Consider the following 18,640-nt stretch of genomic DNA (forward strand, 5'->3'; position numbering starts at 1 on the left):
GCACTGTAGGGGTGGGCGATATGGCCTAAAATCTATATTGCGATATAATTTTAAGCATGTGCGATATATATTGCGATATATTGTTTTCTATATTTGGGGGGGCGTGTTTAAACTTTTTTTTACTTTTTATTTAATAACTATTAGTCTCCTTAAGGCTCAGTTCACACCTGAGCGTTTTACAGCGCGTTCCTACGCGCTGTAAAACGCTCAACAAGGAGAAACCAATGCTTCCCTATGGGAATGGTTCTCACCTGGGCGTTTTACAGCGCGTACGATCGCGCTGTAAAACGCCAGACGCATACACAAGTTCGGTAGCGTTTTTTTGGGCTTTGGTCGCGCGTTCCCGTACATAGACTTTCGGGAACGCGCGACAATGTGTGCAAACTTGTCTCTGTATGCGCGCTTGTAAACGCCCGTACAATCGCGCATACAGAGCGCTCCTTTCAGAACGCTCAGGTGTGAACTGAGCCTAAGGGCTAGAACGTAGAACCCTTGTCATATTCACCCTAATAGAGCTCTATTAGGGTGAATAGGACTTTACACTCTCCCTGCTGCCCTGTGCTTTGTGCACACAACAGCAGGGAGCTGATCCCCCTCCCCTAAACGGTGCCATCCACAGATCCCCCCCCCTCCCTAAATGGTGCCATCCACAGATCCCCCCCCCTTCCCCTAAATGGTGCCATCCACAGATCCCCCCCCCCCTTCCCCTAAATGGTGCCATCCACAGATCCCCCCCCCCTTCCCCTAAACGGTGCCATCCACAGATCCCCCCCCCCTCCCCTAAACGGTGCAATCCACAGATCCCCCCCCTAAACGGTGCCATCCACAGATCCCCCCCCCTAAACGGTGCCATCCACAGATCCCCCCCCCCTAAACGGTGCCATCCACAGATCCCCCCCCCCTAAACGGTGCCATCCACAGATCCCCCCCCCCTAAACGGTGCCATCAACAGATCCCCCCCCCCCCTAAACGGTGCCATCCACAGATCCCCCCCCCCCCCTAAACGGTGCCATCCACAGATCCCCCCCCCTAAACGGTGCCATCCACAGATCCCCCCCCCCCCCCTAAACGGTGCCATCCACAGATCCCCCCCCCCTAAACGGTGCCATCCACAGATCCCCCCCCCCTAAACGGTGCCATCCACAGATCCCCCCCCCCCTAAACGGTGCCATCCACAGATGACCATTTTTTCAATTGGTCTTTATTAAAAATATGGAACCCTATTCTCTGTACACAGCTCTTTTTTGTGTGCAGCATCAAGTGGAGCTCTGAAACATACAAAAGTCTGTTTTAGGCCTCATGCACACGACTGTGCCGTTTTTTTGCGGTCCGCCCGTGTTGCCTTCCGCAATTTGCGGAATGGAACGGGCGCCGGCAATATAAATGCCTATTCTTGTCTGCAAAGCGCGGACAAGAATAGGACATATTATATTTTTTTAGCAGGGCCGCGGAACGGAGCCACGGATGCGGACAGCGCACGGAGTGCTGTCTGCATCTTTTGCGGCCCCATTGAAGTGAATGGGTCCGCATCCGAGCCGCCAAAGCGTCGGCTCGGATGCGGACCCAAACAACAGTCGTGTACATGAGGCCTTACAGAAAGTAACTTTTTTGGCTTCATCGTGCATTGACAGCTACTAAAGTACATCATTTACAAGAAAATAGGCTACAGAAAAGATGGACCTGAAATATATCTATGCATTTCATTTCCTTCAACGGCATCATGAACTCACCTCTCCATGTAATCTTCTCCCAATAATAATGGTGGAAGCGGCAATGGAGGAAGCGTAGAAGTTTTTAAGTGAGGGATAACCAGGTTAGCAAATGGCTGCAGCTTAGAGGTGGACACTGATGGTGGCTGGGAATTGGCCTGAGTGGACGCAGTTGATGACCGAGTGTGACTGGTGGGAGTCACTGAAGTAGCCACTACGGCAGGGAGAGGCAGGAATGTCAAAGAGACTGGAGGTGGTAAAGGCGGGGGAGGCTGCTGAGGAACAGCAGGTGAAGGAGGAAGAGGTGGAAGTGGAGGAGGTGGTGAACAAGCAGGTAAAGGAGGTGGGGGAGACTTCAAAGGAGGCAGAGGGGGAGGAATATCTTTTTCCTTCTCTTTGTCCGACACTCCCTCTTTTGGCGTTAAGACCTCCTCTTTGATGGTGGTACATTTGTTTTCTTTTACTACTTGAACTTTCACATCCTTGGTTGGTATCAAGAGTTTCTTTTCAACCTCCTCTGTCTTGATGGAACTAGATATAGTCTTGTCCGCATTTGCTGTAACTAACAGTTCTGTATCAGAAGCAGATTTCTCTAACTTAAGAGTTTTAATTATCTTTTTGGCTTCCACTATGGACAGTCCTTTCCCATCGCCAATCTCTCTCTTTATTAACGGACTGCCCTTAGGATCTCTACCTGCAGCGGCAGCGGCTAGTGCTCGCTCCTTTTTCTTGCGACTAAGCTCTGCACCTAGACTGGAGTTTAACGGCAAACGGGCAGGTGAAATACTGGAATGGCGACTTCGGGACTGAGACTTTTGCTTCTTGCGAGAAGATGATGACTTTCTTGAGTATATGGGACTCCTGCTTCGAGATTTCACTGGCTTCCTGTAAGGAAAGAAATAAGTATCAATAGCAAGCAATACACACAGGTTATAGTCACAGTTAAGGCCTGGATAGTTTTGCAAAAATGATGGGAACATTGCAGAACATGTAACGTATATACACAGCTAAGGGTACTTTCACACTAGCGTTTCTCTTTTCCGTCCTAGGGGCTCAACACCGGAAAAAACTAATCAGTTCAGTATGCATCAGGATGTCTTCAGTTCAGTCCCTCTTACGGAATTTGGCCAGAGAAAATACCGCAGCATGCTGCAGTTTTCTCTCCGGCCAAAAATACTGAACACTTGCCGGAATGCCAGATCTGGCATTAATTTCCATTGAAATGTATTAGTGCCGCATCAACGGTCCGCACATTCGCAGACCTTTAAAAATGTGAAAAATAAATAAATACTGGTTCCATTTTTCCGGATGACAACCGGAAAGACGGATCCGGTATTGCAATGCATTTGTCAGACGGATCCGTCTCACAAATGCATCCGTTTGCGTCCGGATTGTCGGATAGGGCAGGCAGTCCGGGAGACAGACCTGCCTGCCGGAATCCTCTGCCACAAGTGTGAAAGTACCCTTAAGAGTAAATGCATTTTAAATGAACATACAGTCAGACCAATATAAAAACAGGGGAAAAAAAATGACATATACAAACGTAAACCTATCAGACAGACCTGAGGAGAACATGAAGGCACAAAAAGGCAGTGCAAGAATCTCAAATAAAAAAAAAAAACAATAAAAAAAAAAAAAAAAAACAACACAGTAAATACTTCCAGAATCTGGCTATGCGGGTACAGGACCATCTGCACCAGTCTAAGTGCTGCGCTACCCATTCGGGACATATGAACAGAGGTAAATGAGATTGGTATTTGTGTTAAAGGGGCTCTCTACCTTTTCCTTACTGATGATCTATCCTTTGGATAGGTTATCAGCATCTGATCAGCAGGGGTCTAACACCCAGGACCCCCACCGATCAGCAACGGCACTTGCTGTAAGGCTATGTCACATGGCCTGGGCAGACCCATCGGCTTCAATGGTTCCATGGTCTGCATTTTGCGGACATAGGATTTCTTTTTGAGGAACGGATATATGGATGCGGAAGGCACATGGATGATCTGTGTGCTTTCCGCGTCCATATGTCCATTCCACAAAAGGATAGAACACGTGGAAAATGCAGACCAAAAACACAGATGAAACAGGGACGGTATCCGAAATTTTGCAGGTCTCAAAATACATAGGGTCATGTGCATGAAGCCTTACTGTCACTATCATAACAATACTACACAAACCAACCAATGAGCATGTATGGGTAGTTTTACAATTATGTACTATCCAATACAATATGCTCTACATGTTTTTGAATTGGTAAAAATGGTATAAGAAAAAAGGGGCTGGCAGGCAGGATGAGTGGATGACCATCAATCTGGGTATTCGGTACATTCAGACATATTTCATTTGGACAAGCGCTATAACATTTGATGTCTCTGGGCCTGAAAACCAAACTAAATCTTAATCTCTGGAGAAGAACCAAGGGTGCCTGTCGTGCACTTTACCTGGCGGTGGTAACATGGTCTCTCTATCTCCTACATCCTAACATTTTTGGTGCTGAGACTCCAGCATTTAATACTACAGCGTTCAGTCACAGATTATGAAGTTTACTGCAATATGCATATGAGTACCCAGCGGGCATTTCCAAGCCTGGCACAAGCTCAGGATCTTCTTCTTACCGAACCCTGCCCCACTCCTTCCCTTCAGCATAACTGAAAACTGCATGTGGCAAACCTGCAGCGTTTTGCAGTACTAGCAACATGTATGAGATTTTCAGAAATCTCAACACACTGCAAAAAATAATATAAATGTCAGCATAAAATCGACCTGCGGTGCAGATGTCACATCCACAGAATGTCAATTTATGGTGTCGATATCATCTGCAGATTTTAGCTTTAGCAGTGAAATCCGTGACAAATCAGTAACAAATCCTGAGCAGAATTTCTGCTGCAGCGAGGAATCCACTACATGTGGCGGTATCCTAACGCATTCTTATATTCCTGGGAAAAGTGATAAAAAAAATAAATAAAGGAAGCGCCCAATATTATCATTAACAATTTACAGGCTATTGTGGGCATTTATCATAGCCTGTTGGCATATGGGCTATAAATGGAAATCTAAGCTTGCCCCTGGCTGGCATAGATTTCAGCATTCTTCTGTCTTAGAAGCCCTGCCGTCTTCTCGGTTAAGTGGTGAGGCCAGCAGGGGAATGCCACTTGCGCAAAAATCAGCTTTTAACATCATTTAGTATCTAAATAAATGGAAAAACCCATACACATCGCCATCAGAAACACAACTTTCACAAACTGCACTAGAACATCCCTATGTCATGCCATCTCCAACAGCCCCTTTAAACGAGTAGATAATCCTTTGGGAGATCAAGCAAAAGCGATAATTGTTTGTCGCTCTTAGATACCTAAATCATCTTCCAGAATTGTACAAGTGTGAACAGGTATTTACAGCACAGATTAACCCACTGTGGGTGGAAGCACAACCGTTTGCCTGATAAATGATCTATTACACGATCGCACTTACAAATATTTACGCTACTCTGCGCATCTAAAGATTGTCGTACAAACGTCAATCATGACTCATTCATCGCTCAATCAAATCAATTATCTGTAATTTGATTTGCAGGAGTCCCTCACTAAGCACCACTTTGACCCTTGCATCTTGACCCTCTTGAGACAGGAAACAAAGGCTAAAAGGCTCCTTCACCGTCTGGTGTTTTCCAGGATGGAGGCAACTGATTTATTAAACCCAACAGGAATGGTTTACACACTAAATTCACATAGGACATAAGGGAGGAAATACAGGGGCCTCCTGGAAAGAGAATTACTGGTACGTCCATCCCTCTTGACAGAACCACTGGAGCAACACCTTTAGGGGGAGGGGGCCAAGCGTAAGAACAATATGTGCCAGGCAAGTCCAGGGTAGACAGAACATCCTGTCTGTAATATCAGGGAAGGATGTCTTATCTTCATTGTTCGAGAACCACTCCTTAACATAAGGAATAAGGCTACATTCACACAACCGTATGTGTTTTGCTGTCTGCAAAACACAGATCCGCAAGAAAATACAGCCCCAGTGTCCTAAAAGTCCAGTTTATGTGTTACAAAATACATACTACTGAGGAAAGAGTGGAGACTGCTCCAATCCCATGATAATACATCGTAACATCACATGAAAATACAGCACTGAGCATTAAAGGGTTATCCCCATCTCGGACATTGGGGGCTTATCACTAGGACCCGCACCCAGCAATGAACATGAGCATCTCAGAACACCTACAGAAAGTTCTGCAGTGCAAGCACATAGCACCACACAGAACTTCTGGTCAATATTTAGGAACATCCCAAAGAGCCCGTTTGTTATAATATCATTGACTACTCAGCCGAGCTGAGATACAAGCCAGAGGTAAGAGGCTGAGCCAAGCCACCGGGCACAAGGTAGAGCCACAGGCATCAATAGTGAGCTGTGCTATTCCCTTTGTAAAGGGTCAGGACAAGCCAAGGGACCTCCACTCCAGAAGGCGCTGGCACGGTAAGCCTTGGGCAAGAAGAGGAACCCCCTGATTGAACCCAGGCTGACAGGGAACCCTTCTGCCAGCAGGCCGGGCCCACACCTTGAAGAGATTTAAGCCTGCAACCTTGTCAAACTGAAGAGCAGTAGCCCAAAAAACGCTCTCCCAATATAGCCAGAAAAACTGCCAAATATATAACCTCCACAAGAAGTGGCATACTCAAGAAACAAAACTACAACTCTTGAGGAAACAAACTGGCTAAATACATACATGATTCCATGCACAGTTCAAGTACACAGTCATACAGCTTCTGCCAACCCCTGTATGCCATACAGAACGTTGGTATAGAGAGGGGACTCACCGGCCAGTGTAAGCTGCAGGCTATTTGTAGTGCACCGGGGGCGATACTGCTGTAAATCTCACAGAGGAAGAGCCGGTCTGAGCTACATGAACACTGAACCCACAGCCATCAATAGTGAGGTAACCGCATCACTACATAAGGGTCAGGACCAAGGGGACCTCCACCACGAGAGGTGCTAGTGCAGCCACATAGGATAGAAAGGAAGAGGGTGAACCCCCAACCGATTTAACTCAGGCCGACAGAGAACCCAGATATAGGCTCATACAGCCAGGTGGGTTCTGGAGGCTGCTAGGGGACTTCTAACTCCAGAGGTGCTAGGGCCGCTACTCAGGAGCGAAAAGGAGGTGCAGAACCCCCCTCCCCCTAGTCCCAACCCTAGAAAACCTTAAGGGTCTCCTGTAAAAAAAAAAATATATAATCTCTCCCTAGAGCACGGTACCTTCTCTGTATTTGTCATAGGTAGTGACAGGAAGAACGCTGGAGAGCGAAGGTGAGGGGGGCCTTTTGAGGCATTTTTCCACGCCGATTCCAACACTGTATGAACTAGCCCAGAGGCTACGTTTCTGATGCAGTTTTTGAAGCCAAAGTCGGGAGCGGATAGTGAACAAAGGACACATGTAATGTCGTCTATTTCAATACATAACTGGCTTTGGCAGCAAACACTATCATAAAGCTTGAATGTAGATCGTCAGCTTAAGGGCTCGTTTACACAACCGTTGGTGTCCCGTGCTATGAACCGCAAATTGTGGTCCGCAATGTATGGGCACCTTCCATGGGGCAAGCGCATAGGGATCGCAGACCCATTCACTTGATCCGTCTGTTCCGCAAAAAGATAAAAGTTCTATCTTTTTGCGGTGCGGAGGCACAGAACGGAACCCCAGAAAGCACTCCGTAGTGCTTCCGTTCTTCATCTCCGGATTTGCAGACCCATTGAAATGAATGCGTGATGCGGAGTGACAACGGAACGGTGCCCGTGTATTGCGGATTCGCAAATGCGGTCCGCAATACGGGAGCGGGACACCAATGGTCGTGTGAACGAGCACCTAAAACTGCAGTTTTTAAATAGATTGTCCAGATTTAAGGAAGCACTCCCACAAAAATTGTTATTCTCTGACCTATTAGAAGGGTACATTATGTAATCTGTAGTGTATGTTATCTTCTTACTGGTGACTATATTTGAGAAATATAACCTCCCTTCTGATCCTCAGCTGTGTCATGTGACCAACACTCTGATCTCCAACTGATACAGGACAAGAAGTCATTTACTTCTCTATTCATTCCTGAGACTGACGTTGAGGAGCCCATAGGAATACATAGAGGAACTCGCTTCCTGTCCACACATAAGATGCAGTGTTATTCACAAAGTTAAAGTGTTGGTCACATGACATAGCTGAGGATCAGAAGAGAGGGGATAGCTCACAAATACAGACACTGATAATATTACCTTCACTACCGTTTACATCATGTACATTTCTAAAAGGTCCGAGAATGAAAATTTCCGTGGGAGTGCTTCTTTAAGAAAAAAAATCCCTCACTATTTCAGCGTCGACAAACTGGTAGCCCCATTTGGTCTTTGCTTGCATCCCTGCATTTATAACATGCTGTACATCTATGTTACCAGTGCAGCCAATCACTAGCCCCAGCAGTGATGAAAACATCTTTGCCACAAGATCAGCTATTGGCTGCAGTAGTCACGTGTATGTGCAGCATGTCATCACTGCAGAGCAGCTGGTGATATTAAGGGCTCATGCCCATGAACGTATTTTTTTTTTTATCCCTATCCAATCCGCATTTTTTGCAGATCGGATGTGGACCTATTCACTTCAATAAGGCAGCAAAACATGCGGACAGCACACCGTGTGCAGTCCACATCGTATGTCAGTTCCGTGGCATCTGCAAAAATATAGAACATGTCATATTCCTGTCCGCATTACAGACAAGAATAGGACTGTTTTGTTATGACCCGGATGTTTCGTTTCGCATTTGGCCGGACCACAGAACAGGCAATGGTCGTGTGCATGAGCCTTAATGAAGAGATTGGGAAGGGATTGTCCAGCCTAGGAGTAGAGAATACCCCCCCCCCCCCCAACCTGTGCCGCTTGGAGGAAAAAAAAAACAAAACACACCACTTACCTGTCTGTGGTCCCGCCACTGCCCCGTTCCCAGCCGCTTCTGGTCCCCACAGGCAGAGGCAGCTTGGTCCCATGACCCCTGTGATTGGCTGCAGCAGTCACAGGAACAGAGAGCAGCAGACAGAGGAGTGTTTTTTTTTTTGTTAAGAGGCCCAGGTCAGGACCATAGGGGTTGTTGGCTTTAAGGCTGCCACTTTAAGTAAAATATTTCATAGCAATTACTTTGAATTACCTCACCACAGTGTTAATCCCAGGCCTAACTCATCTCTTCAACCTATCACTAACCTCTGGTGTCTTCCCCTCTGCTTTTAAACATGCTACCATTACACCCATCCTCAAAAAGCCTTCACTTGACCCATCTTCTTTGTCCAGTTATCACCCTCACTTCTTCCGTATGCCTCAAAGCTACTTGAACAAAATGTCCATTCTGAACTGTCCTCTCACCTCTCCTCCCTCTTTGACCGCCTAAAATCTGGCTTCCGACCCCACCACTCGACTGAGACTGCCCTTACCAAAGTCAGCAATGACCTAACAGCCAAAACCAAAAAACATTACTCCGTCCTCCTTCTCCTTGACATGTCCTCTGCCTTTGACACTGTCGATCACTCCCTTCTGTTACAAACTCTCTCATCTCTTGGCATCACTGACCTTGCCCTCTCTTAGATCACATCATACCTCACAGAGCGGATGTTTAGCGTCTCCCACTCTCGCACCACCTCCTCGTCTCATTCCCTCTCTGTTGGTGTCCCGCAAGGCTCTGTCCTAGGACCCCTGCTCTTCTCTATTTACACTTTTGGCCTGGGACAGCTCATAGAGTCCCATGGCTTTCAGTATCACTTTTATGCTGATGACACACAAATCTACCTCTCTGGTCCAGACATCACCACCATTATTATCCAGAATCCAACAATGTCTATCTTCTATATCCTCCTTCTTTACCTTTCTAAAACTTAACACGGATAAAACAGAATTCATCATCTTTCCCCCATCTTGCTCAACCCCCCCAACAAACATATCACAATCAATGGCTGCACACTCTCCCCGGTCAACCAAGTCAGCTGCCTTGGAGTGACCTTGGATTCTGCCCTCTCCTTCCGACCGCACATCCAAGCCCTTTCCACCACCTGCCGCCTTCCATCTAGCACTCTCGCACCCCTCCAATCTATCCTTAAATCTGCTGCCCGACTAATCCACCTCTCACCCCATTACTCCTCTGCCTCTCCCCTCTGCCAATACCTTCACCGACTCCCCATTACCCAGAAAATTCACTTCAAAGTACTAACAAATACATACAAGGCCGTCTATAACCTGTCCCCTCCCTACATCTCTGAGCTACTTTTCTGATACATGCCCACACGCAATCTCCGATCCTCACAAGACCTCCTTCTCTCCTCTTATCTCTTCCCACAATCGCCTCCAAGATTTCTCCCGTGCATCCCCCACACTCTGGAACTCGCTACCCCAACATATCAGACTCTCACCTACAGTGGAATCCTTCAACTCCTGAAAACCCACCTCTTCAGACAAGCCTACAACCAGTGACAAACCGCTGAAATCAGTATTTCTGTCACTATTTTATGCTGCCCTCAGTGAACTCAGCATAACATTGATGACAGGTTCCCTTTAACATGCTGCGGATTTAATATCTGCACCACAGGTCAATTTACATTGAGGATTTTATTTTGTAGTGAGGGAGATTTCTTAAAATGCCATCTGCATTGCTGCTGCACAAATGCACAGTGTACATGTTCAGTGTGGGGACAGCACATGTGGCATACCTGCAGTGGAACTGTGTGAAAAATCCAGTGTTCACCGTAATAGCAAAGTGTATGAGATCTTCACAAATCTGATCCAGGGGTCAGTAACCTTCGGCACTCCAGCTGTTGTGAAGCTACAACTCTCAGCATGCTCCATTCACTTCTATAGGAATTCTGAGAGCAGCTGAGCAAATGTGCATGCTGGGAGTTGTAATTTTGCCACAGCTGGAGTGGCGGGGGTTGCTGATCAATGGTGTAGAGTGTCTGCAGCAGGATTTGCACATAAACTTGCAATTGTTGTGGATTTTAAATCCCCAGTATGTCCAGTGATGTTGCAGTTATCTGCAGTTGACTTCACCCATTGCAATGCAGATCCGCAGCAGACTCGCCATGTGGCCCAAAAGGTAATATTCACATGCAGCAGAATGGTTGAAGGAATTCTGCAACTGTTGAATATCTCAATAGAGCTTGTAGAAAAAGATGCACATGCTGCAGAGAAATCCCATTCAAATGCATAAGGGCTTATGCAGAGGGCTGTTTGTGGGCCCGTAGTGCGGCCAACAAACAGTGGGTCTGCAATATATAGGCCCCAGCTTTTTGTGCACCGCATCACGGATGCGGACCCATTCACTTAGGCTACTTTCAGACTCGTGTTTTGGCTTTCCGTTTGTGAGATCCGTTCAGGGCTCTCTCAAGCGGTCCAAAACGGATCCGTTTTGCCCTAATGCATTCTGAATGGAAAAGGATCCGCTCAGAATGCATCAGTTTGTCTCCAATCAGTCTCCATTCCGCTCTGGAGGCGGACACCAAAACGCTGCGCCGTTGCAGCGTTGTGCTGTCAGCTTGATGAAACTGAGCCAAATGGATCCGTCCTAGCACAGAATGTAAGCCAATGGGGACGGATCCGTTTTCACTGACACAATCTGGCACAATAGAAAACGTATCAGTCCTCCATTGACTTTCAATGTTGTACAAGACGGATCCGTCTTGGCTATGTTAAAGATAATACAAACGGATACGTTCTGAACGGATGCAGACGTTTATATTATCTGAACGGATCCTTCTGTGCAGATTCATGACGGATCCGCACCGAACGCAAGTGTGAAAGTAGCCTAAAATGGGTCCGCAATCTGGAAGGTGAGGAACGGAGGCACAGAACCCCACGGAAGCACTACGGAGTGTTCCATGGGGTTTCTCTCCGTCCCTCCGCACCGCAGGAAAAAACAGAACTTGTTCTATTTTTTTTGCGGTGCGGACGAATCACGGACCCATTCAGGTTGAGTCAAGACAACACAGCAGCCATATGCTGTGCTTTATATTTGTATATCTCCAATTTCAGACAGGCACATACAGGTTTTGTTTTCAGATTCACCAAGAATAAGGCTACCTGCACAAGGTGCGGAGTAGTATGCAGAAAATCCACATGAAAAACACAATAAAAAAAACTATTTATAGTAGATTATGTGGTTTTTCTTGCAGATTTTAACAACCGGCCCACTCTACATAAGGTGCAGAACTGCAGTGGATTTTAAAATTTCCACCTGTGCAAAGTATCTGACATGCCCATGAAATTTGGAAAACCTCATTGGTACTGAATTACACTGCGTGCAGCAACGCGGGCAAGGTCTAAGGGCCCATGCACCGGACCGTGGTTTTGGTCAATCTCATCTCAATGGGGCCACAAAAGATTGCACACCGCACCCCATACTGTCCACATACGCAAGTCTGTTTTGTGGACTAGGATAGGACATTTGTGGATTGAAAAAAATAAAAAGGAAAAAAGGATTACTGCAGGTCCTCGCCCGGTATCCACGTTCTGCGAACCATGGCTACGGCCATGTGCGAGAAATAAATTGTGATCTGTTCCTTGAGATGCAGGAATACAGATGCATCCAACCAAACAACTGCTGAGATTTTCCTTCTTTCTACAACAGGATGAAGAAAGATGGTTTTCGCCATCGCTTTGGACACATTGTCCTCATTTATCAAAACTGTAATTGATGCCAACAGCAAGCAATCTGAGCGGCTTTCGTTTTTTGAGCGGTTTAAAGGGAACCTGTCACCAGGATTTTGGGTATAGAGCTGAGGACATGGGTTGCTAGATAGCCACTAGCACATCCGCAATACCCAGTCCCCATAGCTCTGTGTGCTTTTATTGTGTAAAAAACCCGATTTGATACATATGCAAATTAACCTGAGATGAGTCAGAGCTTGAAAATATGACTCTTCTCTGGTCACACAAGTAAGATATGACTCTTATGTTAATTTACATATGTATCAAATCGTTTTTTTTACACAATAAAAGAACACAGAGCTATGGGGACTGGATATTGCGGATGTGCTAGCGGCCATCTAGCAGCCCATGTCCTCAGCTCTATACCCAAAATCCAGGTGACAGGTTCCCTTTAAGAAATACAAGCAGCGCTGTGATAGACTACAATGGACGAGGTCAGTTTTTCCGTAAGGGCTCTTTCACACTTGCGTTGTTCTGTTCCGGCATAGAGTTCCGTCGTCGGGGCTCTATGCCGGAAGAATCCTGATCAGGATTATCCCAATGCATTCTGAATGGAGAGAAATCCGTTCAGGATGCATCAGGATGTCTTCAGTTCCGGAACGGAACGTTTTTTGGCCGGAGAAAATACCGCAGCATGCTTCGCTTTTTGCTCCAGTCAAAAATCCTGAACACTTGCCGCAAGGCCGGATCCGGAATTTATGCCCATTGAAAGGCATTAATCCGGATCCGGCCATAAGCTAAACGTCGTTTCGGCGCATTACCGGATCCGACGTTTAGCTTTTTCTGAATGGTTACCATAGCTGCCGGGACGCTAAAGTCCTGGTTGGCCATGGTAAAGTGTAGTGGGGAGCGGGGGAGCAGTATACTTACCGTCCGTGCGGCTCCCGGGGCTCTTCAGAGTGACGTCAGGGCGCCCCATGCGCATGGATGACGTGTCGCATGGATCACGTCATCCATGCGCATGGGGCGCTCTGACGTCACTCTGGAGCGCCCGGGGAGCCGCACGGATGGTAAGTATACTGCTCCCCCGCTCCCCACTACTACTATGGCAACCAGGACTTTAATAGCGTCCTGGGTGCCATAGTAACACTGAACGCATTTTGAAGACGGATCCGTCTTCAAATGCTTTCAGTTCACTTGCGGTGTTACGGATCCAGCGGGCACCTCCGGCAAATGGAGTGCACGACGGATCCGGACAACGCAAGTGTGAAAGCGGCCTTAGACAGAGGTTTGCCTGATGCCAAGCACTGAGTTGCCCGGATCTTGGCCTGCATAGCCCCGAGCCTCCAATATGGTGAGATGGGACTGAGGGCCTTTGAGGGAGCAGATGCAGAAAGCGGTCTTTCACATCTGCAGCTCAGGCCCATCACACAGCATTTGGAGCTAGGGGATATCCCTCCTGCAGGAGCCTATTAACACCTCTGTTCAGCTTCATGGATCCAGAGAAAGCATAGAAAGTTTTCCTGTTTCCAAATGACAATCTGATCATGTATATTGTACTACAACCCCCCCCACATGGCCATAGTCCAGGGGGTTACCGCTTCCTTCTACAACTATGCCAGCACTTAGGCTACTTTCACACTTGCGTTCGGAGCAGATCCGTCTGATGTTTCATCAGACGGATCCGCTCCGATAATGCAGACGTTCGCATCCGTTCAGAACGGATGCGTCTGCATTAAAACTTAGAAAATTTTCTAAGTGTGAAAGTTGTCTGAGCGGATCCGTTCAGACTTTACATTGTAAGTCAATGGGGAACGGATCCGCTTGAAGATTGAGCCATATAGTGTCATCTTCAAGCGGATCCGCCCCCATTGACTTACATTGTAAGTCTGGACGGATCCGCTCGCCTCCGCACGGCCAGGCGGACACCCGAACGCTGCAAGCAGCGTTCAGGTGTCCGCTCACTGAGCGGAGCGGAGGCTGAGCGCTGGCAGGCGGATGCATTCTGAGTGGATCCGCCTCCACTGAGAATGCATTGGGGCCAGACGGATGCGTTCGCGGCCGCTCGAGAGCCCCTTCAAACGGTGCGCACGAGCGGACACCCGAACGCTAGAGTGAAAGTAGCCTTACAGAGTCCTATCTTTCAGAGCCTTTACAACAATCTGTGTCACCAGGACACACGGCACTAATGGTGGACACCAGCTGACAGCACCCTACATGTCCTTAGAAGGACAGCAGGAGCAAAGGACAGATACCCTTGCATCTGCCATGTAAAGGTGGCTGTGTCATCAGAGACCACCCCTTTCAAAAGGCAAACCTTTAAAAAAATATATATATATCTGATTTTGCTGTTGAAAGCTGCAGCCAGATAGGAATTTCCCGTGCAACGGAAATTTAGTACTACATGGCATTCATTCAGATTAAAGGGGTTACCCAATATTATTTCAGATGTCACAGAGTGGCCAACCCACGGTGGTGATCATAATTACCAGGTTCGCTCCATGTCCAGATCCGCATCTCCCTGGTTCGCCGATTATCAACATCCGGTTGATGGGGGGGGGGGGGAACGAGACTTCTACAGCCAATAGCTGGCCACAGAGGTAGCCTGCTCCTCCTGTTACGTGGCCATTTCTCATGACGCAAGGGGAGGAGGTTGCTGCTGCGCCAGCGATTGGCTGCAGTGGTCACGTCCACCCGTCAACAGGATGCTGAGCGCACCAGAGAGATGAGGAGCTGGACATGGAACGATTGGTCCCCGCTGCTGGGTTTGGTCCCTGGTAGGATCACCACCGCGGGTCAGCCACTCTGTGAGGTCTCATATAATGTTGGATAACAACTCAAGATAGGTCATCAATGTCAGATCAGTGGGGGTCTAAAACCTGCCACAGACTCCACGCACAGCACCATCCAGTGGATAGTGGCAGTGCTTGGTATTGCAGCTCAGCTCCATTAACTTGAGCTGCACATGATTGATGAATGTGACATCACTGTCCTAGGAAGAGCCCGGAGCATTAACCTGAATGCAGTGGTCACTTTAAACAATTGATCGTCGGGCTTCCCAGGAGCCAGACCCCCACCAATCAGATACTGTTGACCCAACCTGAGAATAAGCCATCAATACCAAAATCTCAGACAACCCCTTTAATGGTCGTCCACGTAATACAAGGATGGCTGAAAACTGCCAGAACATGAGCCTGCTGTACACAGCAGCTCTCTGTTATGGCTGTTAGGGGGTCCTAAAATGGGGGTCCTGATATGATGTCCATAATCACTAATACTGCCCTCAGCCAAGATCTGATGGGGGTCTCTGGGGGCTTTTTGCTGGGTCCTTTTTTGTCGTTCTGTAGCTTACTACACTTTTATACTCCACTGTAGGAAAGAAAAGAGGATTAGAGGTAAAATTAGAATGAATGGTAGAGAAAACATTACCTGGGCAATGGACTCCGGCTTACTGAGCGCTTGGACACAAAAGGGCTGCTGGACCGCCTGCGTCCATACGGACTTGGAGACCTCCCGCTGTAGGAGCCACTTCCCCTTTCATAACTAGAAGATCTCCTCCTGTAGGGGCTGACAGAACGCTGCCTCCTGCTGTACGGGCTGGGGGAACGGGTATTAGTCTGATAAGCAGAGGGCTCTTTGTAGTTAGGACTGTCCACGCTTTTCTTGTATCCCTCAGTGTAGTTACTGGAGCCATGCGAGCGAGGTGGGCTTCCATCATAGTCCTGCTCACCTGATGCATCAGAATGACTGTCATCCTGCTTTGGGCTGCTGCCATATTTTCTACGTGGACTCCGCCCCTTCCTCTTAGGGCTATCAGAAGTTTTGTAACGCTTAGAGGAGTCCCTTTTGCGGTGGCTTTTGGACCGGTCCTTGTGACCAGATTTAAGCTCCCTCTCCCTACGCGATTTCTCTCTATTCATCTTTGACACTCGAATCTCTTTGTTGGTGGCCTTTGAACTGCGTCCATGTTCTTCCTGTTCCTCAACCACTCGTTTGGTTGCACTTGACATCCTTTCTTTCGAGACAGTCACCTTGCTCCCAGTGGTCTCCTGGCTTTTCTCTGGTCTACGTTCCCTTTCCAATTGCTTAGTCTTGGTAGACTCTTTGACCTTCTTGTGCTGATGACGATGACGCGATTTGTGAGTCTTATCGCTCCTCTCAGAGCCTCGCCGCTCATCGCTGTCTCTTTTCTCTGGTTTGGAAGAAACGTCGTCTGAGAAGGTATCAGAGTCCGAGCTAATGTCGTCATACTCCACCAGCTTCAGCGTGGTGGAGACTAAAGGCTCGGGCGTCCCTGGGGAATCTCTGAGATGCTTGGACTTGTGTCGCTTGTGCTTGGTTCCCACTCGTTGACGTTCTTTGTTATTGCTGCTCCCACTGCTTTGCGGCATGTTAGATGCAGGCCCTCCGCTATCCTTCTTGTTCCCATGCCGCACTGGGTTTGGCATTCCTTTGCCGAAAAAAAATGGGGAAGGGGGAGAGGGGAGGGGTGAACCCCACAAAAATGCAATAAGTTCCCTTGGCCAAACTCTGCCAAGATATAAGACGACGACAACCCTCTTCACCTCCTTTCTTCCGTCATTCACAGACACGTCACTGCTCCGGCATAGGGGTAACGTGTCGGCAGCATGAAAAGGCAGGTCAACAGCGCTACCCTCCCTCCATATAACAAGGTCTTCTACAACTTTATGGCTTTTCCACCTTCACCGCTTGCCGTCTCTGTAGGTGAAGGGGTTCACAGTTTCTGGGGGTCGCCAAGAAGATTATTCCTTAATCACAGTCTTAAGAAGTTCAAGGGTTCACAAAGGTTCATTTAGTCCCACAGAAGCTCATCGTGTAGTGTCTGAGGCGATGGAGGGCGCGGTGGTCACTTGTCCAGAATGTGCCGGCCACCTACAGGCTGCTCACGGGGCCCCTACACCATAGTGAGCTCTCTGACTGCCCCTGCAGTGGGTGAGGGCTCTCTTCACAAAGCATTGGTGGGGCTTCCACTCAGTCCAATGGAGATGTCCAGCAGGCGGTGTCCTTAGGCAGAAGGTGTCCTCTCCTCAGGCACCAGCTAGTGGGGTCTCTCCCCTGACAGAGCGGATGACTGAAGGCCTCCTGTCTTGCGCTGGCTGTCAGCACGGTGCGGCCTCCCCTCCCTCACTTGTCTGTACACTACTTTTGGCTCAGGAAGCGCTCTGTCCGGCTTGTCACAGCATGAGGCTCTTCCAGTCAGAAAGTGCCGGTAATGGGGAACGAATCTCGCGGGATTTCGGCGGGAAGAACTCGGTTATCCCCCAGCAAGAAACGGCCGCCTTGCGTTTCCACAGGCAGCGGTGTAACCCCTCTCTTCCAAGTCTCGCGAGAACGGCTCTTCCCACAGGTAGCGGCCTCTATCGAAATCTCGCGAGTTCTCGCCGTCCTTTGTCAAACACCGCGAGAGTTCGGACAATCGCTCCTTCAGTTACTGATGAGCTGTGGGGACTGATTTCGCGAGATTTTACTTCCAGCGTGCGGCACATGGTGATTGTCTCGCGAGGACGGAGCGTGATTTTTTTTTTCTTTTTTTTTTTTCTTTCTTTCTTAACGAACTTTATTGAGTCATGATTTTCAGACACAGATCACATGCCACACTCATACATTTAGTTATGTGGCAGAAAATTCCACCTGAAAAAAAGATGGTGGCTATACTTTGTAATAAGAATTAAAGGTTACTAGGGAAATGACTTCATCTTTTCAGGGTGGACTAGTGTGGGTGCCAAAGTTTTTAAAGGGGTTGTGCCAAGTTATCAGGATCTCCTCTATCCACAGAATGGGCCTGTGATGGCAAACCTCTGGCACTCCAGCTGTGGTAAAACTACGACTCCCAAGATGTAAACTTGCTTGGCTGTTCTCAGAAATGAATGGAGCATGCTGGGAGTCGTAGTTTCACCACAGCTGGAGTCCCGGCGGTTAGCCATCACTGGAATAGGTAATAACCAACTGATCGGTAGGGGTCCGGCCACAGGGACAACCTCTGAGAATGGGGAGAGTACAGCTCATGGCTATTTCCGACAGTCCTATGGAGAATTAATGAATTTGCAGGGTGCCGGCCGCTCCATAAGGACAGGGGAACGGGACACCCATTTTTAGGATCGGTGGCACAGCAAAAATAATTGGCAGTGAAATCAGAGTGGCTTGAAGAGGACTTGTCCCCTCTCCTGACATGTCTGTCTTAGTAACTACTTGCATTCCCCATGTACTAACAATCCTTATGGCTCTATGTTGTGCCATTCCTTTATTA

General features: G+C 48.0%; 1 protein-coding gene across 1 annotated transcript in view; it reads right to left on the minus strand.

Annotated features, from left to right (window-relative positions):
• CDK12 (cyclin dependent kinase 12) overlaps nt 1–17,703 on the minus strand; it is a 72,948-nt gene extending 55,245 nt beyond the window's left edge. Inside the window, exons 1-2 of the mRNA XM_040438197.1 lie at nt 15,802–17,703; nt 1,731–2,594 (exon numbers count right to left, since the gene is read on the minus strand). Coding sequence (XP_040294131.1) covers nt 1,731–2,594; nt 15,802–16,820 — 1,883 coding nt within the window. The 5' untranslated portion in view covers nt 16,821–17,703. The remainder of the gene's footprint in view (nt 1–1,730; nt 2,595–15,801) is intronic.
• Nucleotides 17,704–18,640: the final 937 nt, after the last annotated feature.

Source organism: Bufo bufo, chromosome 6 (genome assembly GCF_905171765.1).
Source record: "Bufo bufo chromosome 6, aBufBuf1.1, whole genome shotgun sequence".
In the NCBI taxonomy this organism is placed as follows: domain Eukaryota; kingdom Metazoa; phylum Chordata; class Amphibia; order Anura; family Bufonidae; genus Bufo; species Bufo bufo.